The sequence below is a fragment of the Miscanthus floridulus genome, chromosome 7 (assembly GCF_019320115.1).
Source record: "Miscanthus floridulus cultivar M001 chromosome 7, ASM1932011v1, whole genome shotgun sequence".
NCBI classification, from domain to species: domain Eukaryota; kingdom Viridiplantae; phylum Streptophyta; class Magnoliopsida; order Poales; family Poaceae; genus Miscanthus; species Miscanthus floridulus.
The window spans coordinates 12182025-12207030 of NC_089586.1; the positions used below are offsets into that span (position 1 = coordinate 12182025).

The following is a 25006-nucleotide window of genomic DNA, read 5'->3' on the forward strand; positions in this document are numbered from 1 at the left end:
TTACTTCCATGGCATATCTCAACAATAATTTTTTCAAGAAGATGGATACATCATCCTTCTTTGCCCAAATAATTTAATCGATCCATCTATCTGGCCTGGTGCAGTGGTGAGAGCTGTCTCATTGAGTCACTAGGTCATGGGTTCGAAGCAGCCTCTCTACAGATATGCGGGGGAAGGCTTGCCTTGTTTTTTTTCTTCCCCAGACCCCACTCATGTGGGAGCCTCCGGCACTAGGTCTGCCCTTATCTGATTTACATGCTCTGATTTCTAAATTGGTCTCAACTAACAAGGAGTGAGATAAGTTAGGCACGGCACATGGATTTTCATGGAGCAAAGCTTCAAAGTATCAACATCCTTGCATAGTCCTCAAGGACAAGAAGCCTCTGTTCCTTATTGTATGAGTACATGACACTGATCATTCTCGCGGTGTTCAAGCAGACCAGTGTGAAGTTAGAGGAGAAGGTTCTCGTGCATAAACACTCCCTATTGAGCTCCTCCCACTCCCTTGCGATCAAGCTATGCATATGTGCTTCCGCATCACTAGGGCTGCACCCAAGGTTCTCCATGAGGTAGAAATCCCTATACGATCCATCAAATCCTTCTTGAGCTTCATCCTGCAAATTCCATGAACAAAAGTGCTAAAGATTTGCTGCTAAATTAATATTATAGGCAGATTGGATTTGAAACTTGATGTGCAAAAGGTGAAAACAATTAACAAGTATTTGTTCTAACCTCTGCACTGCCCATGTCATCCCAAAGCCGAAGAATCTTGGCTGGGCAAGAGATGACAGAGGGAATGTTGTCAATGAGTGCTTCAGTACTTTGATCACACCCAAGCATCATGAATATGTGTACAATTGTAAGCGGCACTCCTGATGTGACTACACCATTTCTCAGGTAGTCCTCTGCGGTAGGAACCTGATCGGTTGCTAGCCATTTTGCCTCAACCATGAATCCATCAAACAACACTGCCCACTGTAGAAAAATGTGGGATTTCTAGTGTTAGCAGTTGTTCATTGTGGTTTCATTTAACAATAAATTTTATTATGAATCATTTTAACAAGTTTTAAATCAGTAAATTAAATTATAGACTTTAGCTATAGGACACGGAACACCGTAGCTAGATGGAGCTACATTTTTTATTTATTACTATTTATGCAGATAAAATTGAAGAAGTATATATAAGATAAAACTATTTGGTAACATACCGCTTTCCTGAGATGATTAACAGGGTTCAGTCCATGCTCCTTTGCAGCCATATCTGCGATCTCATTTGTAATGGTGTAAAGAGCCCTGTAGCATGATCTCATGTAACTGGGGAGTGAATCAGCAACCGCCGTATTCCACCTGCCAATTGCATATTTAAAAATCAACATTATGTAAATTAACTATATTAATTTTAATATGACAACAATATTATTGCATATCATATACTCTATGCAAGCTTACACTTTGACCGCCTCCGTGAAGAGGGAGAGCTCCTCTGGTGTGCCAACAAGGTCAAATATGTCATCCACAACATAGACTAGCGCGATTATTTTTGTGATCTCAACCCGGTATCTGGAGAAGGAACGTCCTTGGAGGGCTGTCATGGACCACATGTACCATTTCAGCACCTGGTCCCGCACCACAGGTATTTCTTGAACCAATCCTAGGTCCATCCACCATCTGCATCACAATCACATTATAGCCTTGTTTAGTTCCTCCCCCTAAAGTTTACTCCCTATCCCATCAAATATTTAGACATATGCATGGAGTATTAAATATAGACTAAAAAAATAACTAATTGCACAGTTTGCGACTAATTTACGAGACGAATCTTTTAAGCCTAATTAGTTCATGATTTGACAACGTGGTGCTACAGTAACACACGTGCTAATGGCGGATTAATTAGGCTTAATAAATTCGTCTTGCGGATTATTGACGGATTCTATAATTTATTTTTTTATTAGTATCCGAACACCCCATGCGACACCCAATGTGACACCCTAAAATTTTACACCTTAGATTTAAACAAGGCCTATATCAAATAAGGACCTCATCATTATTATTCATAAATTACCACTCACTCTATGCAAAAAAAGGTAGAATAATATAATTTTCTAAACACTTTTACATAAGTTACTGAAGTCAGCGACTGGTCTAGCACAAGATCAGCACTCATTTACATACTTGTTAACCTCTTGAATTTCTTGCTGATGCAGTAATTTGTTGAGCTGAAACTCTGCAACTGCTAGTTTCTCCACGATGTCTCTGATGGGCAGGCTCTCTAGGTAGGTGAGGTGATGCCTAGCTTTGTACTGCATTAGGCTTAGGTGGTAGGGGTGGTCCAGGGACTGTCTCACATACTCTGCAAGGCTTGGCTCCAAGTACCTAATGGCAGATGCAAGGTGCTTGCTTGAGAACTCTTTTGCCTTGTAGAGCAACACCTCTCCTCCAATGTCCAGGTGAGACATATCATGCAGGCTCAAGAGCCCTCTGACATCCTTGCTAAGAGGAAGCTTGTATTCACCGCTGTCATCAGTGAACCTCCGTAAAACATCATCTGCTGTGCAACCATGTTTGTAGATACCGTTTATAATTTGACATGAATATATCCTTTCTTTCTTTTTTTTGGAATGATGAGTACATTCTCTAGAATTTTTTTTAGTGTGTGTGTGTGAGAGAGAGAGAGGAATTATTGTTTGCTTGTGTTTACTAACTTGCTGAAACATCATGGCCTCCCTCTCTCAGGAGCCTGAATGCAAGCGTTGCATCGAAGAGATCATCGCTGTGGATGAGATCCATGCAAGTACTCATGGCGCTCTCGATCTCTTCCTCAAAGTAGTGGTCGATGCAGAGGCGCTTGAGGTTATCGATGGTGACCATAATCTCCCGGGCATTCTTCTGACGTTGATGGAGAATCTTTTGGACGTCTGTCAGGCCCTCCTACAGGTGCATGTTTCATGTTAAGAGAAATATATTTCCGAACATTAAACTTTGGACGTGCTACAATTTAAGTCATTACCACTGTGAAGAAAATCGAAGTAGAGGTACCTGGAGGTCAAAGTCGTTTCGGAGCAGCTGCGTGTTGGCCACCGCCGCCGCTGCCGAAAGGCGGCGGACGGAATCGCCACTGTGGCGGCCTTGCCGGCTGTTGTTTCCCGCTGCCGCCGGCGAAGTTGCAAGGAGAAGAGGCTCCACGGAGGAGGAGGAGAAGATGCGTGCAGGTGCAGCAGACATATTGCTCCTGGTAGAGAGAGAGAGAGAGCAGCAGCAGCAACTAAACACCAAGCTTAATCAGAAAACGAAGCAAACTAGCTAGCTGGTAATAATGTGGGAGTGCTGTGTGCAGTGTGTGGTTGCTGCTTGTGAGTGATATGATGCATAGAGGTGTGCACAGGCCCTCCAATTTATAGGGCGAGAGCGTTATGCATGTATGTAGAACATGTGTACCTAGCTAGGGCTACATGTGTCTCAGAAGGAGTAGATATTATGTGAGCCAGATCGAGCTGTGGTGTTTTCTGTGGTGTGGTGTTGCATGCAGCTTCTGAAGCCACCATCAAGCTGCAGACAACAACATCCTGTCGCTACTCGCTAGCTCTTCTTTTCAGTCTCTATTCCTGTGTGGGCGCGTGAACGAACCTGCAACTCTGTTGCTGCTAGCTCCAATTTGTGCCGTACTAGTGCAACTTCAAAGCAGAGAGCGTATGTACAGTTTGTACGTGTATATATATAGAACCATGCATGGTAATTTCATTTCAGCTCATCAGCTGGTACGTACGTCGTCCATACTGAAATTACCCATGCATGCATGCTCATGCTCATATTGGAAGGGGACAGGCCACCCAACTAGTTAATCATTTCATCATCCTCAATTAATTGTACGATGCATAGGTGCCAAATCCATAATTTGGTGCGGTTTGTTCTCTAGGAAAATGATATTGTTCTCTCCTTTTAAGCATATACTCCCTCCATCCCAAATTGTAAGTCATTCCAAGAATCTTGGAGAGTCAAAGCATCTCAAGTTTGACCAAGTTTATATAATAAGATAATAACATTTATGATACCAACTAAGTACCAATAGATTCTTTGTTAATTATATTTTTATAGTATACCTATTTGATGTCATAAATCTTTGTAATTTTTTTTATAATTTTGGTCAAACTTGAGAAGCTTTGACTCTCCAAGATTCTTGGAATGACTTACAATTTGAAATGGAGGGAGTACTAACATAAGTCGGATGGACGAGGACACAATACACACACGTCTAGGTACATATGCCAAAATGTGCAGTGGGTGCATCATGCTAGGGCACTGCTTCCGGTTCCAGTTAAGGCCTTATTTGGATGCATGTGTATCCACTTCAATCCACTATGTGTTGGAGTGGATTGGAATGAAATTTAGTTTAATTCCACTCCAATCCACTTCAACACATGTAGATTGACATAAATACATGCGCATCCAAACTATGCCTAAATAAGATTAGAGGTATATGTCCTAACAGTGCAAGCATGTGTTTTACGACTGAAAACATTTCTTATTAGCTTGTAGTACATGTGGACATACCCACCCTGTATAACTGTGAGCCACATACCCTGTGTTGTGTTGCTGGCCGGTGTTGCATGCAGCTTCTGAATGAAGCGGGCATCAAGCTGCAGCTTCTGAATGAAGCGGGCATCAAGCTGCTGCATGCAGTCAATATCCTGTCGCTAGCTGCAGCAGGTCTTCAGTCTTCTATTCAGGCATACATCACCTTCAGTCCTTCAGCCGTCTCTATTCCTGTGTGCGTGTGAATATGCAATTTTCTGTGACCTGTGAGGCCGGCCCATGTGAAAAACACTGCTCCCTCCGTCCTAAAACCACCCAAAAAAAGTGTCATTTTTGTCATAAATTTAGATAGATGTTTGTCCCGAATTATATATAAAAACGACACTTTCTTTTTGGCCGGAGAGAGTATTTATATTTCTGAATGAAACGTCTAAGGATTAGAATAAGCCACTCAAATGTGCCATGTATATTTGCTACTCCCTAGCTTGGTCTAAACACAATGCAATTATTCTGTTTTTTATATATTATGAGCCAAACAATTTTTAAATTTCATTAAATCTATAAAAAGAAGTTTTAACAGAGGTAGTATACATGCTTAGTTGGCAGGTTCTGTAATCGCTTTCCAAGACACTGTTAATTAATTCTTTTTTGTGATGTTTCAGTTTGTTATGGAAGCGTGTTAGAGAACAGAGGTTGAATAGTAATTGTACTTGTACCCTGCCACAAGCACTGACGTTTCTAAACAAGTCTACTTGGTAAAAGAAAGGGCCGTACACTACCGGAGACGTCATCTTTGCCGAGGGCTTCTGGGTTTGTCGAGGGCTAGATCTCGGGCACTCGGCAAAGGGTGTCTTTGCCGAGGGCCAGCCACAGGAGCCCTCGGCAAAGATAGGCCCTCGGCAAAGAAGCCTTTGCCGAGGGTCTGGCCCTCGGCAAACAAACGGCCCTCGGCAAAATAAATCTTTATCGAGGGCCTATCCCTCGGCAAATTGGCCCTCGGCAAATATGGCCGGATGGGTCACGGCGGCCACTGGCGTTAGTCTTTGCCGAGTGCCCGCCGTCAGGCACTCGGCAAAGATTTTTTATTTTTTTTAAATATTCTTTGCCGAGGGCCATTGGCCAGGCCCTCGGCAAAAACCCCTTTGCCGAGGGCCAGGCTAGACCCTCGGCAAAGAGTTTTTTTTTTTGGTTTTTTGAACCCAGCTTTTTTGTGGTGCTATAATACATTATTTAAATCTCAATTTTAAAATTTGGGCCAAATTTGACTTTTTTGATATATTTCCCTAATTTATTTTTTTTCGTTGATTTTTTTCGAATATTTCAAATTTGAACTGCAGGTGGATGGAATAATGCAATTTAGTGATTCAAAAATGTTATTCATGGTATTTGGTGTATGTTGAGTTCCTATCCATGAACTCGCATCAAATTTCGGGCATCTTCTTCACGTAACATGACGAGGAACTTGTTGGAAAAGTGTTTTTAAATTATATAAAATCCATACGAAGTCCGAAAATCATGAAACTTGTCGACGTGTCATGTTATTACATGTGTAGGCTGTGATAAAAATTTGAGAAGGTTTCGAGCAAGTTGTGACGTCGGATGCCTAAAACCCAGACATCTCCACATGTTTTATTGAAATAATGAATGGATACATCGGTTTTGTATGCAGAAAATTTTCAAGGCCGAAGAAGGACTTGAGGCCCAGGCGGATCGGGTGGCTGCCGCAGCTTGTAGGAAGTATGTCACCGAGATACACCACCATGGACGCGTCCAAGCCCACATAGACTACTACAGGTCGGTACTTAAGCAGTCCCTCCCCAAGCCTCAAGCAAGACTGATTACGCTGACCCGGGACCAGTACCTTGAGGTAGGCGAATAACATTCATAATGATTCGTTTTGATATTAAGTAGGTTCAATTTCATCTTCTTATATGTCAAATACTCGATGACTTGTAGGTGATTCCTTGGTGGTGCCGATCGTATTCCGAGTGCTGGGCCATGATCGTGGACAAGTGGTTATCACAGGACTTTGTTGGCACGCACGAGAGGCTGCGGGAACAGCGTCTGATGAGGCAGGGTCCAACTCACCATCAAGACAGCCGCAGCCACCCCGGATACAAACAAGCATACGTAAGTGATTTCTTTCATTTATTTTGATACTCAATTCTGCTTGATTTCTCACCATCTTCCCATCTTTCTCGCAGGAGGCTGCGCACCCGGGCGAGGAGGTCTCGGAGTTCTCTGCGTGGGCTATGTCCCACATGGGCAGGGCGTCGTCCTCTGTCTCCTTTGACCCGGCTGCCCCGCCCCAGGTATACTCCGACCCGAACGTATATACTAAAGTCCAAGAGTACACGTTCTAGATAAGGGAGATCTATGGGGAAGATTACAATGTGCGCACTGAGCCCATTGATGCAGAGATGATCATGAGGCTCGGAGGAGGCAAGAAGCACGGGCGGCTGTGGATTGCAGACAGCGCCATCGACTCCACCACTGTTCCCTCCCTCGACGCTATCCGAGCACGGAGCACGAGCTCCAGCCAGCCCATACGCTCACGGCCTTCTCCAGCACTGTAGCAGGTCCAGGCACTCCAGGTAATTCCTGTTTTACTCGTCGTACGTTGATATTTACACACCTAAATTAGATTTGCATTACTGATACATTGGAGTGAAATATTGCAGGCCGAGCTGCAAGAAACAAAAAGGCAAAGTCAAGAGCAGAACGCGGAACTGAGCGCACAGCTGCAGGCCCAGCAGGTCGTGTTCGAGGCCGCGCAGAAGCAGATGGCGGAGATGATGGTGATCATGCAAAGTCTTGGGCAAGCATCGGGTGTACCTGTGCAGTTTTCAGCTCCTCCACCTCCTACTACTGCAGCTACTCCTGTAAGTATGAAAGTTCACTTTTCGCTTGTGCTTTGCATGTATGTCGACGTTCGTGTCGTTGTGGATGTCGGTGTTCGTGCCGTTGTTTCTTGTAGGTTTTGGAAACCTCCCCGTGCAGGGGAGGTGCTGCCGAAATTTTCAATTGAGTCTAATCTTTTTGTATTCCTAGATTACTAGATGCAATCTCTAAGTTCCAAAACTGTTTTTTCGGATTACTCACACATGCAATCTCTGCTCCTTTGTGCAGCCTCCGTCCGCGGGTTCCAATCAATTTGGTAGTACGTCACCGGGTGATCCCGCCTTTCCTTCACCACCGTCTCATAGGCTACCTTGATGAGGACTAGTGCTAGGTGATGTGGTTGGACTTTATTGTAATATTTGTGGTTTATGGTTCTGACTTGTGCTTGGATTTCATGAACTTGTCGTAATAAACATGTGAATGATGATGAACATGTGACTTGTCGTTGTAATATATTGTGATTTGTGGTTCACAATTATGGTTGTGATATATTGTGAGAAAATAGGTTCTGTGTGATATATATATATGTGTGATGGTTGATATATATATGTATATATATGAAATGCTTGTGTCGATGGAATGCAAAAAACAAAAAAAAAATTCTGCCTCTTTGTCGAGGGCAATAACCAAGACCCTCGGCAAAGAAGGGTCCTTTGCCGAGGGCCGTCCCATTGCCCTCGGCAAATATTTTTTTAAAAAAAATAAAATTTCTGCAATATTTCTTTGCCGAGGGCCATGGTTGGAGGCCCTCGGCAAAGACTTTTTTTAAAAAATAAAATTTCTTTGCCGAGGGCCTGCGTGGAAGCCCTCGGCAAAGATTTTTCAAAAAAAAGAATAATTCTTTGCCGAGGGCTGTCCCATTGCCCTTGGCAAAAAATTTTTGAAAAAATTCTGTATATTTCTTTGCCGAGGGCCATGGTTGGAGGCCCTTGGCAAAGATTTTTCAAAAAAAAAAGAATAATTCTTTGCCGAGGACCCTCGGAGACGGCCCTCGGCAAAGACTCCGTTCTAGGCGCCGGCGCCGTGACGGCTGCTTTTCTTTGCCGAGTGCCGCTCCAGCCCTCGGCAAAGGCTTTGCTGAGTGCCCGATAAAGGGCCCTCGGCAAAGACCCTCTTCGCCGACTCAAAATTCCCCGAGAGTTCTTTGCCGAGGGCCGCCCTCGGCAAAGCCTTTGCCGAGGGTTAATGGGCCTTTGCCAAGGGCCTCAGGCCCTCGGCAAAGAGGCCGGTAGTGGTATGTTGGAACGCATGATACATTTTCCAGGAAACGGTTATCATTCCACATTTAAATGAGGCCGAAATCTGTCAATTTGTGTGTCTGTGTGTTTAGTTCGCTTAAAGGTACTTATCTCTTCATTCATTCCCAAATAGAGCCATTTTTTTTAGAAAAAAAGGTTTACTTTGGCCACTAATAATTATTCACATGAATGGTATGGGATTTAATAACACATGAAAATGGTATGAAAAGGTTGTCCACGGTTCGTATGATGCATTATCTTTTTCGCAACTTTCACTTACAGATAACTTTGAAATTAATGTTAAAACTTGTGTGTTTTCAGCTTAGTCCATGTTTGCGGTATCCTATATTCATCCGGCCGGGATGGTCCTGTTTCATCATCCTGCATTCAGCTTAGTCGGCATAAGCACGAGTCCTTGTTTAAGAATTAATCAAAAGCAGACGAGGGACACGAGAACCCATGGCCCTGCCACTCCGGCAGTCGCATAGCGGCATAGGGCACTGCCGCACTGGTTCAATGGGCGACGAATGGAACAGTGTCCAGCATGTGGCATGCCCCAATCTGGTGGGCCGTGGGGACACTACAGGGGCAAGATAAGCCAAGAGGGGCCAATTCGCCAGTGACGAATCGCCCGTTCTTCACTAGCTGGCTCGCGCGTACAGACGTAATGCTTCCCGCTGTCCCGGCCAATTGGCCGACCGGCAATCGCGATATATGATGAGGCTCGATCAGCTAGATACTCCTGACAAATATGTAGTGCAAACTGCATATTAGGTGGAAACAGCGGCGGAGCTTGCGTCTAAACCAAGAGGGGCCATTTCGTAGAGGAGCAGCGAACAAGCAACTAATTAACCTTATGACGGTCAGTGGGAGCGGAGTTGAATTGAGAGATGTATAGGCGTATAATAGACTAGTAGATCAACTAAATTTTTTACTAAGCACGTTGACTAGTGGCTGAGTCTCTAGAAATTTGCGTGGAGCAAGCAGGGGCCATCGCCCAGGATGGCCTACACATAGCCCCGCCAGTGGGTGGAAATGTGAAAGCCAATTTAAAAAAAACATATTTTTGATCGTTTAAAATATTTTAAAACTTGGCATATCTATGTACAAAAGTCGAGATATATATGCATACTCACTTTTGAATATATTCAAACGAAAATGACAGATTTCATGTGCATGTAGCATCGGAAGACATAGTTTTTAGGATTTTGTCGTATTTTCCAGAAGTCAACTAATTTTAAGTTTGAATAAATATATACAAATTTCATGTGCATGTTGCGACGCTCCTTGTTGGTGTGTCTATCAGTATACTCCCTCCGTCCCTAAATAACTTTCATTTTCATTTCCCGAGAAACAACTTTGACTAAATATAAAAAAATATTAATACTTATGGTACATAATTAATATAATTAGATAGATTGTTGAACCTATTTTTATAATAAACTTATTTAGAGATATAAATATTGTTAATATTTTCTATAAATCTAGTTAAACTTATCTGTACACAAACCGTGGCGATAGATATTTAGGGATGGATGAAGTAGGTGTGTGGTACTTTGGTGTGCGGGCAGACATTCACTATGCCAGAAAAGTAGATTAATGACGCGTCTAAACAGTAATTAGTGACGTGGAAAACACGCGTCACTTACAGTAATTAGTGACGTGGAAAACACGCGTCACAATGTTCGAATTTTTTACTTTTTGGCCCTTTTTTCGAAAGTTTCTCTCAAATAGACCCCTGGCGGAAAGAATTCCAGAAATGAACCCTTGGCTCGGCGCCACTGTGAGTGGCGCCGAGCTCGGCGCCAGAGTGAGTGGCGCCGAGCTCCTGGCCACGGGCAAACGGCCTGCAAGGGGCTCGGCGCCAGAGCGGATGGCGCCGAGCTCGGCGCCGTAGATCTTGGCGCCGAGCTCGGCGCCACTCACTCTGGCGCCGAGCTACCTGCATTTAACCCCCGCCCAGCCTTCTTCCCTGAGCGTTCTTCCTCTTCTTTCTCCTCGGGTTTTTTTCTCGCCACTTCATCCTACCTCACGAATCGACATATTGGACCTTGAAAACCTTGATTTGATCCGTAGATCTTCGAGAGCAAGGTATCCTCGCTCCCCTCCTTGTTTTTTTCGCATCGATTCGGTATATATTAGTCGGATTTTTGAACCTAAGAATCGTCATCACTTAGGGTTTCATTGTATCCCTCAATATATGTATTATACAACTGTAGGTTCATTTCAAGGCGTGAAAAATGCTAGCAAACCAAGCCGAATGTAGTTATGTTATGGGTTTTATTGTTGTGGATGAAATGAGAAACCCTAGGTTTAGGGTATAATGTTAACTGCTTTTGGTTCTTATAACGAAATTGATTGTATTGTAGTTATGGTTCTCATTGATATTTTGTTGTGATGTTTTTATTTATGTTTGCTAAATTACATCCTATTTGTTAGATGCAAGAAATGTTTCGGGAGGAGTTTTGGCGAAAACGGGGTCGTCCTCGCGAATTATACCCCGACGCGTCTAGCAAAGATGCCCCTGTTCCCCCTGACCTTCCTGTCCCTAACTGTGATTGTGGTTTCCCGGCCCATGTTTTTCAATCGAAACATCCGGACACAGCCGCGCGTTGCTTCTACACATGTAGTCGGTTTAATGTAAGAAATTATTTGTACTATCCTTTTTCTTTATTTGTTTAAGTATGGTACTAATATATTATTGGAATCTCGTTGTGTAGGACCATGAGAGGTGCTTTTTCTTTCAGTGGATCGATGGTGCAGAAAAGTTTGATCCTAGGTACCTGTTTTTCGACGATTGGTTTAGAGGGAGACATCCACGTGAGCACTTCAAGCGGTGGGTTCCACCCCCCCTAACCCTCCGGCAATGACGGCTAAGGAGAAGCACCTAGCCGCCGTTAGACGACTCGAGGAACCTCCTCTGTGCAATTGCGGAGATCGAGCTGTGATAAACCCTGAGAATACGTTGGAGTTTGTGTGTCCAAACAAGTATGAAGTAAGTGCAAAGTGTATGTGTTAAAATCTTGAGCTATATGTGTTTATGTACTAATGTCTCATTATTTAGGTGTATTCAATGGCGAAGTGTCGTTTCAAGGAGTGGTTGTATGGTCCTAAGAACAAATGGCCGGAAGAACTACGGAGGGTTAAGGAAAAGAAGAAAGAACGTGTAATCTACAAAGCACCTCCTGTCATGTGCGAATGTGGAGTAAAATCCAACTATGGCCTAGTCCCTTCGGAGCTTGGAATAGGTCATTATTGCGGCCATATAATTGAGTATGATGAGGTTTGTTATAATTCTGGTAAACATGAAATCGTATTTTGTTTATTTTCCTAATATATATATGATATAATATTTGTTTTGAACAGAGCACTAGGAAATGCAGTTGGGAATGTTATGATGGTCAAGCTAAGTTCTTGGATGAACTGAAGAAGAGGCAACTAATTGCACGGAAGAGGGGATATGGACCTGACTACGTCAACCTATTCGTTAAACATCACAAAGAAAAGATGTGTGAGTTTGCTAGACAGCGCGGTATTTGTAACCCGATCGATGTTGGGCTTAACAAATGGGGATTGGAGAGGCGAACGACGTTAGAGGAGGAGAGGGCAAGGAATGAGGCAAGGGAGGAGACAAGAGTACAGATGCAGGTCTTGGACGAGCATGTTGCTACATTATATGCCAGTGAGTGCTTGAAAACCTTTTTTCGTTGCCTGGTTTTAAATGTAATATTATCGAGTTGCTAACTGATTGCATTTTATACATCAAGGGATTGGTTGCAGCGGGGAACATGCTGCAGAGGTGGCTCATGCAAGATATGAGGAGAAGAAGTTAGATGCCCATAGATCATGAGCTGGTCGCACCGTTCAATCATCGATTGTGCTGTGTGATGATGGAGACGAGGATGAGGACGACACTGGCAGACTGAGTGAGCTCATTGCTTTAGCAGAGGCGGGCATACAGGCGCAGGAGGCTAACGACGACACAGGCAGACTGAGCGAGCTCATCTCTCTAGCAGAGGCGGGCATTCAGGCGTAGGAGGCTGACGACGACACTGGCAGACTGAGCGAGCTCATCGCCCTAGCAGAGGCAGGCTTACAGGCAGAGGAGGATGACGACGCGTTCTTCACTCAGGCCGCAGCGGCCGCAGACGAAGCGGAGGCCGCTTACTACAGGCGACAGGCAGGTGAGAGCAACGCAGTTGAGCCTAGCCGCAGCAACAGGGTTGTAGTAGAAGACTAGTACTCGGATGATGAGTTGCTTACTCAGTACGTTTCAGATTGAGGATTTGGAAGTGCATTTGCCCCTTTGTCTACTGTCGGCACTTAGTTATACTATTAATATGTTGTGTAATATGATATAGTATCTAACTTTTCATTATGTGGTTGTTTTCATTATCAATGGTCTTAATATTCCGCTTAATAATACAGACTTATTTCTATTTGAACACGTGCTGCATAAAACAGTTAACGACATACGATATTATAGAAATCAACACACAAAACACATTAAATGGCATGTGACTACAGGTACCGAACCTGGGTACATAGTTTTCTTTGACTAAACCTAACATGCCTTAGGTAATTAAACCATGCCTTCGGTAATTAAACCTAACATGCCTTAGATAATTAAACCTGGGATTCTCCACAAGAAAAACATAAACTCATCCTAGTAGTGTGGCCACATAGCAAATTGTGTTGCACCTTCTCCATAGTAGCCTCCCGTTGTTGGTGGTGGTGGTGGCAGGGGTGATGGGGGAGACCCCTTTTTCTTGTGGTTAGGGCAGGTGCAATATGGATCATTGCAGAGTGCCTCCTGTGAATCGGCACCATTGTTGTTGTCGTCCTGTTCGTCGTTCTTGTAACCGCTGCTAACTTCCCTTTCTAGATCGAAGATACGGTCTTGTAGGTAGTAGATGTACTCCGCATGTGGATAAATAGGTCGAGGATCGACCCACCTACTAAACCCACAGTTTTCTTCTGTCAAGGAAGACTACAAAAAGTATGTCGTGTAAGTGATATACAAGACAAACATAATGAAGAAACAAATAGTAAAAGAAATTACCCATGCTCGCGGGCATTTGAAGAAACGACGACCTCCATCTATTCCCTCGGTGAACATCTGCACTAGGCAGTCCTCACCATGCATGCATTTTGGCCACTCTTCTTTCCTTTCATCGTATCCTGTCAGTGGTGCCTCTTTGGTGAAATCACTTTTGCTCTCAACTGGGAACCTCTCATAAAGAGCTTCCTCAAAGAAATCGGGACCAAGAGGACCCTCCCACCCCCAGGTAGTTTTCTTCCCCTTTCCTCTCCCTCTGGACGACCCTCCAGACATTGGTACTACAACGAAAGCAAATGCTGAGGAGTGTTCTTCTTCCTTATTGTTTGTGTGAATGAGAGGGAGTGAGTGGTTATTTATAGGTCAAGAGGAGGAATGGAGGCCTGTCAATGTGCCATGTCAGCGATCCGTGTGCCGCTTTACCTCAGCCCTTGGATCAAACAGTCATATGATGGATGGTGGAGATAGAGTTTAGTTGTGCTTCCTTGCATGTTGTCCTTGCAGCTGAGAGGTCTATATCAGTGATGTGATAATTCGACGATGTCCGTGTATCTGAAAAGTCTATATTTATTCTATGAAAATCATAGATTCTCTGAAATGCATAGGTTCTTGTACACAGCGTATGTACAAATATTCCTGGATTATAAACGTAATAAATTTATAGTTAATCTGTGTACTACATTTGTGTATTTGTACAAGTATAGTATGATTAAAGATTCACGAAAAAAATTCGCAAGATAAGGTCTTATATTAGAAGCATCCACAGTTACAAACAGAGACATCAATATATATTCTAAACATTTACTCATCCAACAAGCATAATGCAACCACAACGAATATCACAACTAACATAATATGTCATGCAAAGTACAAATAGTCCACAATATTCATACGGTCCCGAATAATTAAAGATAAGTAAATACAATAGTTCATAGTAACATCTACCACGTCTCTCACTGTCTCCTACTCTTGCCCCTACCCTTGTGACCCAGAGCGCTGGTGCCTGGAGTGTAAGGGTCACGGGGACGGCGTCGCCTAGTGCCTAGAGGCGGTGTAGGATAAGTCGAAGGAGCGTCATGGAGCTGAGAGGGCCCAAGCTCATCGTGCCTCTTGTCCATGTCATCGTCGTCCTCGGCGTCCTCGTCCTCCTCCTCGTCCCCTGTAGCTGCTTGACTAGAGGAACCCAAGGCTCCTCTTCCTGCGGAAGGATCATACACGTCATGCGTCGTGTTTGTCCTGCAACCACAATGACCAGCCGCACGGCGTAGACGACGTGACAGCCTCTGTTGTACAAAACAATGTTAAGTGAAAGAATATAACGTATTAATGATTTGTTTGAAAGAATATTTGTAATCTTACATCTAGGAAGCCAAGTATGTAGTCATCATTGACTCTAGGCCGAACGCGCTCGATCTCTTCAACTGAGCTTCTCAGTGTATTGCCCTGCAACAATGTTTTCAATATTAAGACTTCTGAACACCTAATGTATTACAAGGGTTATATAACTACAATAGATAACTCCTAACGTCGGTCCAAGAACACCTAATGTATTGTTATGTAACTAAACATAACAAAATAAGTCGATTGGCTTACCACTCTGTCCAAGATCGGTCCTGCCTCCACCTGCCTTCCTGCACGAGTGGACCGGTCGTACGTCGTGTCCTCATCGTCGGAGGACTCGATGTCGGCGTAGTCAGCTTCGGTCCACTGTAGTCTGAGCCTGCACCTTGTCGAACGCTGGTACCAAGCTTGGTACTGCCTGAACTCACGGTTCGTGTGCGGCTCGTTGTTGTCGTCCAGGTTGTCATGCATCTCCTCCCATTCCTCAATGTAGGACTGGTGGTGCCTCTCCCAGTCAAAAATCTTCTTGTTCCTCTGACGATCCAACCTGCACGTATGTCATCGTTACATTAATCCACGTACGTGGCACCATATTATAATAAATGGACCATCATCATGACTCATTTGAAATATCAAAACACTTACTTGTGTAAGTCAACGCCAGTTGAGAACATAGGCATAGGCCAAAGCTGTCTCACTCCAAATTGGCGTGCAACCCTATCTGGCAGGTGGTACTCGATAGCATAAAAGCAGATTAGAGGACACCTCATCCTATAGAAGTAGTCGTCGGCCCCACATACGGTGCTCAGCTGAAAAAGTAGTGCGTCCTGTCCACCATATGGCTCCCACTCAACCTGCATCATGTTCAAATAAGATGTTAGATGGTATACTAATCCTTTTAATAGGTGCATGGAAAATAAAATTTACTTACACTAGACGTCGTCAGCGAATCTAGCTCGTTCGTGTACTGAATGTACGCCCGGTCTATCCTCGTGTGCGAAACCCTGACCTGGTCCCAAAGGTACGCCCACGTCGGCTGGCGACTTGGAGGCTGACCTTCGAACCACTCACGACGAGCCAGTACCTCTGGACGACCAACTGGAAAACGAGCCCACATCCATAGCTGTAACAGGTACACGCATCCACCAAGTGACGGGTTCGCCGTAGACCGACGACACCCCTCGCATAGCTGCCGGTATAGAAAACACAAGACTGCAGAGCCCCAGCTGTATTGACCCGCCTGGTCCCAGTTACTGAGGCAGTGGATCCACATCCAGGACGCATTATCACCCGTCGCGTCTGGAAAGAGAACGCAAGCAAAAAGGTGTAGGATCCACGCTCGGTAGTAGTACACAACCATCTCCTCATCTGCCTCCTTGGGGCACTATGCGAACTCTGTACGTAGCCATGAGATGGGAACTCCAGAAGTGCGAGCCCCTTGCTCGCCAAGCTCACGCCCAAGGAAGGCCTCCACTCGTGCTCTCCATCCCTCTGACCTGCACTGCCCGGTGACTGGGTTCCCATGAATCCTTAGGCCTAGCATCTTCTGACAGTCCTGAAGCGAGACTGTCATCTCCCCGAAAGGTAGGTGGAAGCTGTGAGTCTCTGGCCGCCACCTATATTTAAGACCAAGGAAGATTACTTGTCAAACAGTCAATCGCATTAACAAATGGCCATAAATGGAGGCAATGATTCACTTTAATACCTGTCTACCAACGCAGTTATCGCCGCTGAGTTGAACTTGGGCAACCCACGACGAACCTGAAAGGAGATGACATCCAGGCCAGCTCTTTGCAGAAATGGAGTGTACCTATCATCGTACCGAATGTCCAAGAACCCACTGTGGGTCCTAGAACGAAGGTGCGGAAGGTCCTGCATCGAAGATAACATAGTAACATGTTACTTCATGAACACATGTACAAATAAAACTTATAGATTATTACCTGCCCCAGCGCAACGAGACGTCCTCTGTGGGTCTCCTCGTACGTCGGGTCGAGCAGGTGGAATTGCTCCATCCTACAAAAAAAGTGAATGAATTAAAATTGCAATGTACAATGAAACATGAACTTATAAATGTATACATAATTGACACAAATACAAGCATAAATTGAGACATGCATAATTAAATATATGATACGACAAAATATAAAATAATACTATAAACCAATAGTCCTACCTCACTAATCTGCCAATGGCAACTTCGTGAGTTGTGGCCAAGTCTACCGCACTTGCCGCACTCATACTGCTCGGGATCAGTAACAAATGGAGTTCCTCTCCCACGCCTAGTTCTTCCGGGTATCTGATCCATAACCATCCTATGTCTCGTCCTCTGCCTTGATCCACGCTTGTTCCAACGGTAAGCTAGATCCGCAATGTACTTCGGCCCTTCATAAGGAGGCCACTCTCTAGGGTCCCAGAAAGGCACGAAGCGAGGGCTCCATGTGTTCACAAGCGTGTTGACACTGAACTCATGAGGTATCCTCCTCTCGATATTATAGTTGCGATGCCTAGCTGCTGCCACCAAATGCGAACATACAAAGTGGTATTGCCTTGGTTTACCACAAGTGCACTTGAAATCTTGGAGGACAACCACATGTATCCCCGACTCTCGGACCTCGCCATCGGACGTTGTACCGCCCCTATGCTCGACCTGATAAGTCCCTGTGGTGTGGTCAAAGCATGCAACCTCATGTGTGCCAGCCCTTTCTCTTGCCTTCTCTAGGTGTGCCTTTAGTTTCGGAGCCCATATCTCTCCATCACTACTCAACTGCAATGCTTGGGCGTGTCTATCGTTGAACCAGGCAACAAGCTTATAGAAGGTGAATTGAACAAATGCATTCACGGGCATACCACGTATCCCCAATAGCAATTTATTGAATGACTCTGCCATGTTGCTGCATTGAAACTCGTACCTCCAGCCACCATCGTCATGAGCTCTCGTCCATTTCTCCAAATCCCTCATCAAACCCGTGAGCCATTGTCTACCTTCTGCATTTGATGCGGTTCTGACCTGCTCCAACTTTTCCCTAAAGTACTTGTCCTCAAGCTGTCGAGCAGCCTCCTGCAACAGATCAAAGTTTTTCTTGACACTATCCTTCCGTAGGAGATTCTCGGCAAGGTGTCGAGTACACCAACGATGGTGCAAAGGTGCATACCCCTCTAACTGCTCTCGCACGGCATTAAGTATGCCCTGATGCCTATCAGATATGACGCCAACCTCCCTGCCAGGGCCAACCACATGTATCCGGACTAGCCTCAAGAACCATCCCCAACTGTCATTGTTCTCCTTCTCAACCAAAGCAAATGCTAAAGGAACCAACTTGTTGTTCGCGTCACAGGATATGGCTATAAGAAGTGTGCCCTGGTATTTGCCAATCAAGAACGTACCATCAATGGAGAAGACGGGACGACAATGCCTAAAGGCCTCGACACACTGAGGAAAGCACCAGAAGGCACGGAAAAATATCTGCCTCCCATCCTTCCATGCATTAGGTTTTGGGATGTACTCATAATGCATGCCTGGATTCACCGCTTTGATTGCATTGAAAAGAACTGGCAGCTGCTCATACCCATCCTCCCAGTCCCCATATATCATGTTCCACGCTCGCTGCTTAGCCCTCCATGCTTTACCATAAGTTATCACATATCCTCCATACAACGCCTCAACGGTCCTGATAATTGTTCTCACCTTCATGTTGGGTTCACCCTGCAAAATTCCCATCAACCGCTTGGCAATTAGGGTAGATATCAACTGCCGATGCCTCAGTGTCAGCTCATGGTCAGCACAATTGTGTGGCCCAACTACTTTTGTGATCTTCCATTTTTCGGTCACCTGTTGCTTCCTTGCACAAACCCTCCATGGGCAGCGTTCCTTGTCACACACAACTGTGTAACGGCGCTCCACATATGAATGCAATACCCTGTAAGGCCTCTTTCGTATCACTGCAAAAGCCTGCAACCACCTCTTCAAAGCAGGGAGGTCATTGAACACCCTTCCCTCCTCAATTACCATGTTAGGACCGGCCTCAGGAGCTTCTAGGAGCTCATCATCACGTCCTTCTGCAAACGCCAGATCAGAATGAGCAAGATCACTAAACTCATGAACTCTAGGATCACGGCGGTCGGGAAAAATACGTCTCATCATCTCAACATCACTCTCTGTCAGCTCTCCAACAGGACGATCATCATCAGAATCAAGAGCCCTAGCCATCTCATATGGCTCCGAATCATTCATAATTTCAACATTATTGGAGCCACGAAATCCATCTGAAAAGTGCACTTGCGTAGCAACATGGGCCACATCGATATTCTCAGGAATGTCTCCTGCAACGTCATTACAGAAATGAGGAAAGAATGAAAAAATACCATGATTCTGATGAGCTCCCAAAAACCATGCGGTTAAGACACTTACTCGGATGATTCTGTGTCAAAGGGATCTCATAAGGAGGATCTGACACGAAAACATGAGTATGACAACCATCTCTAAATAACGCATTGGGGGCAGATTGAGCATCAGGAACCGTAGACGCAATCTGCACATGCAGGCAAGGTTCCGGAATGGGAGGGTCGATGTGTGCCGGATGATCCATTGCAGGGGTAAACCCATGAGGGATTGGATCAACTAACACCCGACGAACAACCACGTCCAAACATTGCAGCTGGCTCTTCATAGCCGATCTCACATAGTTGTCCCACTGATCCGCACAACCAATTGAGATCATTCGCCTGAAGATGTTGGGAGGACAACCTAGGTGCAGTACACCATCAACTGCAATGTCATCATCTCCAAAGCAATGCAGCTCCTCCTGAGCCCTTGCAACCATATCACTAAATGAAGGCCTATCATTGAATAGCACAGGCACGCTTTGCATGTCAAGAAACTCAACATATCCATAACGATCGCTTTCAACCGTGCCTCCATGATATATGGTCACTAGGTTGTCCATCTATTTAAAAAACGTAACAAAACACATGTCCTTTAGTCCAAATTATACGATAGATAGTACCTAACAAGTACTTTCTAACTACAAACTAAGTAATCATGATCAAAACTACGTATATATTTATAGTGTACTCACTAAATAGCAAGATCATATGTAGTTAACTACAAATATAACTACATATCTAAGTAGCTATCTAACTATATCTATTTATCAATGTATCTATGTTTCTATCTATCTACATATATATATATATATAACTAAATCAACTAACAAAGTCATCACAATATAACTAGTCAATAACATACACCAACTAAATAGGTACATTGCATATTCATATTTTATACCTTTCCGGGTCGACGGACGATGGGCGTAGGTCTAGGCGAATATCCAGGACTGCGGTGGCGCGGCCAACGACAGAGGTGGCGCGCGGCGGTCGCGGGGTGGCCGGCGCTCCGCGCTGCGAGACCGGCTCGACGGCCGCGGGAGGCGGGGCGAGGCGAGGACAGCGGTGGACGTCGGCAAGGCAGGGCGAGGCCCAGGCCGGCGGTGGAGACAAAGGCTACGATGACGGTGGAGGGCGTGGCGGCTCGGCGCTGCAGCCAACCAACGGCCAACAGCGCGAGGGCACGGCGGCGCGGTGCGGGCTCGGGCGAGGGAGCGGAGGCAGCGGCGCGGGCGGGCGCGGGCAGAGCGAGCGCGGAGGGCGGCGTGGCGCGGGCTCGGCGCGGCGGCCGCGGGCGGGCGCGGGGTGGGGGCGGCGCGCGCACGCGGCGGGCGGCACTGCGGCGCGGCGCGGGGGGGGCGGCGGGCCGCTGCGGGCGGCGCGCGGCGCGGCGAGCGCGTGGGCTTGTGGGTGCGCGGCACGGCGGGCGCGGGCGGGGGGGTGCCGCGCGTGGCGCGGCAGGCGGGCGCGGTCGACGTCGGGCGTGGGCGGGCGTGGGCGGGGGCGGCGGCGGCGGGCGGCTGGCGATGGGCTAGGGGGGCGAGTAGAGGAGGAAGAAGGCCGGGCGGGTAGATATTTACGCCGAGCTCGGCGCCAGAGTGAGTGGCGCCGAGCTCGGCGCCAAGATCTACGGCGCCGAGCTCGGCGCCATCCGCTCTGGCGCCGAGCTCCTTGCAGGCCGTTTGCCCGTGGCCAGGAGCTTGGCGCCACTCACTCTGGCGCCGAGCTCGGCGCCACTCACTCTGGCGCCGAGCCAAGGGTCCATTTCTGGAATTCTTTCCGCCAGGGGTCTATTTGAGAGAAACTTTCGGAAAAAGGGCCAAAAAGTAAAAAATTCGGTCACAATGTCCCTTCGCAGCAATGCGTTCAGCCACCACGCGTCACTAATGACCTTCAGCGGCAGACACGCTAGTCACTACCACCCGCAGCAGCCTGCTGGGTAGGGGATGAAAACGGTACGGATATTTTCCGACCGTATTCGAAACCGAATCCGTTTAGAGGGGTTGAAATCTATCCGTATCCGAGTCCAGATATCCAACATCCGATACCGTATCCGTATCCGAATACTCAAATCGCATATTTATGATGTCGATATCCAATCGTATCATATCCGACATAGTTGACACTATCCATATTCGAATCCAAATCCGGACAGAAATATGAAAACAAATGTAATATCGGTGATATCCGTCCGTATCCGATCCGTTTTCATCCCTACCGCTGGGCGCTGGCCAGCATGAAGGCAGAGCAAGCACGTCGCATGTGCTGATATGCTTGCTAAGCTAGTACAGTATGGCCCTGTTTGGTTCCGACCTCCTAAAACTTTAGTTCCTAAAAGTTTTAAGCAGCCTTCTAAAACCTCCTAAAAGAGTGTTTGGTTGCACCTCCTAAAACTGACTAAAAGCAGTAAATGTTGTTGAACAAAGACACTTTTACCCTTCTTTAGAAGAGAGAGAGATGGAGGGGGCAATAAATGAGGGGTAGTGGGGGTCCAGGAAGGACTTTAGGAGGTTTTAGGAGATGGTGGTGCTCCTAAAGAAAAACCAGCCTCCTAAAACTTTTAGGAGGTTTTAGGATGGGGTGTTTGGTTATTTAGATAGATTCTATCCAGATTTTAGCTCCTAAAGCTTTTAGGAGGGGTAACTAAACAGGGCCTATACATGACGATGAGGGCCAGGGCTAGCAGACAGCAGGCGTGCAGCGCTGCGTCATGCACAAAAACGCAGAGCAGCACTGCATGTAGATGCACTCGGTTTGGCGTGGCTCAGCTTCACTAATAAAGCTTTATTTTTAGAAACATAGCTTCATAACCAACTTTCTAGGTGTAGCTAAGCTGTTTTGAAAAAATTGTTTGGCAAAACAGCTTCACCAACAACTTTATGCATAGATGAGAGAGAAATAAAAAAGAGAGCCAGAATAAACTACTTTTTTCAGGTTCATCTCAACTCATGTCTTTGTGAGAGGATGAGAAAAACAGCTTCATACTCATAAAGCTGTTTTAAAAATGAGTGTTTGCTAAAAAAAAAAAAAAACAGCTCACGAAGTTATCGTGAACTATGTGACACAGGTCTTTATTGACTTTTACGGTTTCCCTTATGTACTTAGTACGTGTGTGTGTGTGTGGGCTGTGGTTACAGGTTAAACATTAACATGGACACATGCGTGTCTGAAATGGCAGGCGCGTGCGGCATGTCTGAATACAAGGCTGGTCTCTGGTCCTCGAGAAAGCTATAGGAATTAATCTAGAGGACACATGCGTGTATCATATTTAACCACCTGTAACCACATGTTAATCAGCTAACATGGACACATGCGTGTCTGAAATGGCAGGCGCGCGCGGCATGTCTGAATACAAGGCTGGTCTCTGGTCCACGAGAAAGCTATATGAGGAAAATCCAAATGGATTGAGCTATATACAGTGTCATATCTACTCACTACCGGAAATCTCAAATTTGTCGAGTGTTTTTATGTTTGCCGAGTGCATTTCCTCTGGCACTTGGCAAACAAATTATTTACCGAGTGTTACCCTAAAAACACTTGGCAAAAAAAAAAACACTCGACAAAGAGGAGGGTTTGCCGAGTGTCAAACAAAAAACACTCGGTAAATAGGGAGTTTACCGAGTGTCACAAAAAAACACTCGACAAAAAGAAAGGTTTGCCGAGTGTCAAAAAGAACACTCGGCAAAGCAAAAAAATGAATAAAAAAAACCCCGCCGACCCTAAACACGCAGACAGCCGCAGCGCCCATCACTCCTCTCTGTCTCCTTCCCTCTTGCAGTCTCGCCCGCGGCCCGTCCCTCCCTCTCCGTCTCCTTCCTCCCACTCCCCCACAGGTGGCGGCAGCGGCAGGGCTCCTTCCTTCTCCCTCTCCTCTTCATCTCCACCACAAGCGGCGGCGCCTCTCTCCTCTTCATCTCCCCCACAGGTGGCGGCAGCCCTCCCTCACCAATTTTCATATAGAAAGACATATCATAGAAAAATGAAATCGAAAATATTTGGAGATGGCAAATATTCGGAGATGACTATGAAAAAACAAATCCAAAAGTCTAGTATCTTCCTACAAATTAGTGAATCCGGCGAGCAGAAATTGTGCAGAAAAAGAAAGAGCAGGGCAATCTTTGGCCTTCCCCCACCACCGGCGAGCCGGAGCACCTCCACAATTGGCGGATCCGGCGCCCCTCCCCCTTCTTCCCCGCCACTGAGCATGGACCGGGTCACACGGCCCCTCGGCGGCGGATCCGGTCGCGGCGGGGGCAGATCGGGCTGCCGCGGTGGCAGATCCAGTTGCGCCGGTGGCAGATTGGGTTGCGTGAGAAACGTGGTGCTCCCAGGAGTTGGAATCCCATTATTGTAGGGGTTTCAGACTTTCGGAGAATCCTGTCACAAGATGACAGACACGAAATCATTTGGTTGTCAGGCTTTGCAATATCATGAACATTAAATGATGACAGACACGAAATCATTTGGTTGACTAAAACAGTGACACTCTAGCTTATTATGTCATATAATAGCGGAGGGAAAAAACGTCTTTTTTCTTACACGGTTTTGGGGACCAACTGATGTTATGGTCGTACAAATCGAGCTTAGCGGCATGCATATGGCGGTTCGATTTGTAGGATAGGATAGTACTGTGCATGGTTAGGGATTTATCACTGGAAAACGAAAGCGGGACAACCGGAAGCAGGAGCACAAATAGAATAAACTAGTATATGAAAACAGATAATACTAACCAAAATGTGACAGAGACAGCTGATATCTAACCACAAAACGGTAGCGGGACACCGGAAATAAGAACTAGTACATTTAGAGCCTTTGAAAAAACATTTACAAAAATCAACCCGAGCTCCACGCCAAGGCAAATAACTCCAGGTTATATCTCGATCGGTGCCATACGCTTTGGCACCGAGACTACCTACATGGACATTACATGGTGCGAGTCACGAGTCCTTAACCTTAGCGTCGATCTGGACGCAAAACATCACGGCGTCTAGGCTTGGAGAGTCGACCCGGACTGACAACTAAAATGGTTGTGCATGAACGACTGACCAAGTATCTTCACATTCATCAACGTCTGCTACTAAAGTGGAAAGTGATTAGATATTTAGATAGATGATACTGCACTGCATTGCATGTATAGGGGCAGAACCAGAATTTGACCATACAGCCTATAGGGGTGTCTTGGCATACCAACAATAACCACACATGATGAAATATGTGCGCCCTTCTCCCCTCCCTCCGCCACTGATGATTGCATGCATGTGGCTCTTCTCTATCTCTCGTTTCTTATTCTCATCCTTCCCGCGTTAATTTTTTTTTGTTCGAATGATCCATTTTCGATTTTCGGTGAGTCCAATTTTCTTTTCCTTCTCGTTTCCAGCCTTTTTTATTTTGATTCCATTTAACAAAACATAAAATAAAAAAAAGAGAGACAGTTTATTCGGACCGATCGTGTTCGTTTTCATTCTTCATCTTACTAATATGATGGCACACACAGCTAATATAACCCAGACAGCTACTATTACTGCACAGACAAATGATCACGTGCATGTCC

The 25006-nt window shown here is 45.7% G+C and overlaps 2 protein-coding genes and 1 long non-coding RNA gene across 4 annotated transcripts; 1 reads left to right on the forward strand and 2 right to left on the reverse strand.

The window, feature by feature from the left end:
• Positions 1-300: 300 nt before the first annotated feature.
• LOC136462581 (terpene synthase 2, chloroplastic-like) lies at positions 301-3344 on the reverse strand. 2 transcript variants are annotated; one of them, XM_066461669.1, is made up of 7 exons: positions 3037-3344; positions 2703-2928; positions 2173-2545; positions 1450-1668; positions 1209-1347; positions 733-975; positions 301-614 (listed from the first exon to the last, which is right to left on the reverse strand). In XM_066461669.1, exons 1-7 carry the CDS (start codon positions 3220-3222, stop codon positions 339-341), a joined length of 1662 nt encoding a protein of 553 aa, XP_066317766.1. In that variant the 5' UTR covers positions 3223-3344; the 3' UTR covers positions 301-338. The 2 variants fall into 2 exon arrangements, with proteins under 2 accessions (XP_066317766.1, XP_066317765.1); XM_066461668.1 differs by having other exon boundaries at positions 2173-2548.
• Positions 3345-11921: 8577 nt separating this feature from the next.
• Positions 11922-12896, forward strand: LOC136462582 (uncharacterized). Its single transcript, XR_010760757.1, has 3 exons — positions 11922-11952; positions 12036-12351; positions 12437-12896. It is a non-coding gene; the product is annotated as an uncharacterized lncRNA (long non-coding RNA).
• Positions 12897-20387: 7491 nt separating this feature from the next.
• On the reverse strand, positions 20388-21220 carry LOC136465076 (lysine-rich arabinogalactan protein 19-like). Its single transcript, XM_066463960.1, has 2 exons — positions 21197-21220; positions 20388-20975 (listed from the first exon to the last, which is right to left on the reverse strand). The coding sequence occupies exons 1-2, from the start codon at positions 21218-21220 to the stop codon at positions 20388-20390; spliced, it is 612 nt and encodes a 203-aa protein (XP_066320057.1).
• Positions 21221-25006: the final 3786 nt, after the last annotated feature.

What these genes read in the sequence shown, in the direction of transcription:
- LOC136462581 (XM_066461668.1), bottom strand. Translation starts at nt 3,222, where the DNA reads ATGTCTGCTGCACCTGCACGCATCTTCTCCTCCTCCTCCGTGGAGCCT. An exon ending in GAAACGACTTTGACCTCCAG is followed by an intron (nt 2,929 to 3,036) that starts GTACCTCTACTT and finishes ATGCACCTGTAG; the next exon opens with GAGGGCCTGACAGACGTCCA. An exon ending in TTCACGGAGGCGGTCAAAGT is followed by an intron (nt 1,348 to 1,449) that starts GTAAGCTTGCAT and finishes TGCAATTGGCAG; the next exon opens with GTGGAATACGGCGGTTGCTG.
- LOC136465076 (XM_066463960.1), bottom strand. Translation starts at nt 21,220, where the DNA reads ATGGACCCTTGGCTCGGCGCCAGA. An exon ending in ACCCTTGGCTCGGCGCCAGA is followed by an intron (nt 20,976 to 21,196) that starts GTGAGTGGCGCC and finishes GCCCATCGCCAG; the next exon opens with CCGCCCGCCGCCGCCGCCCC.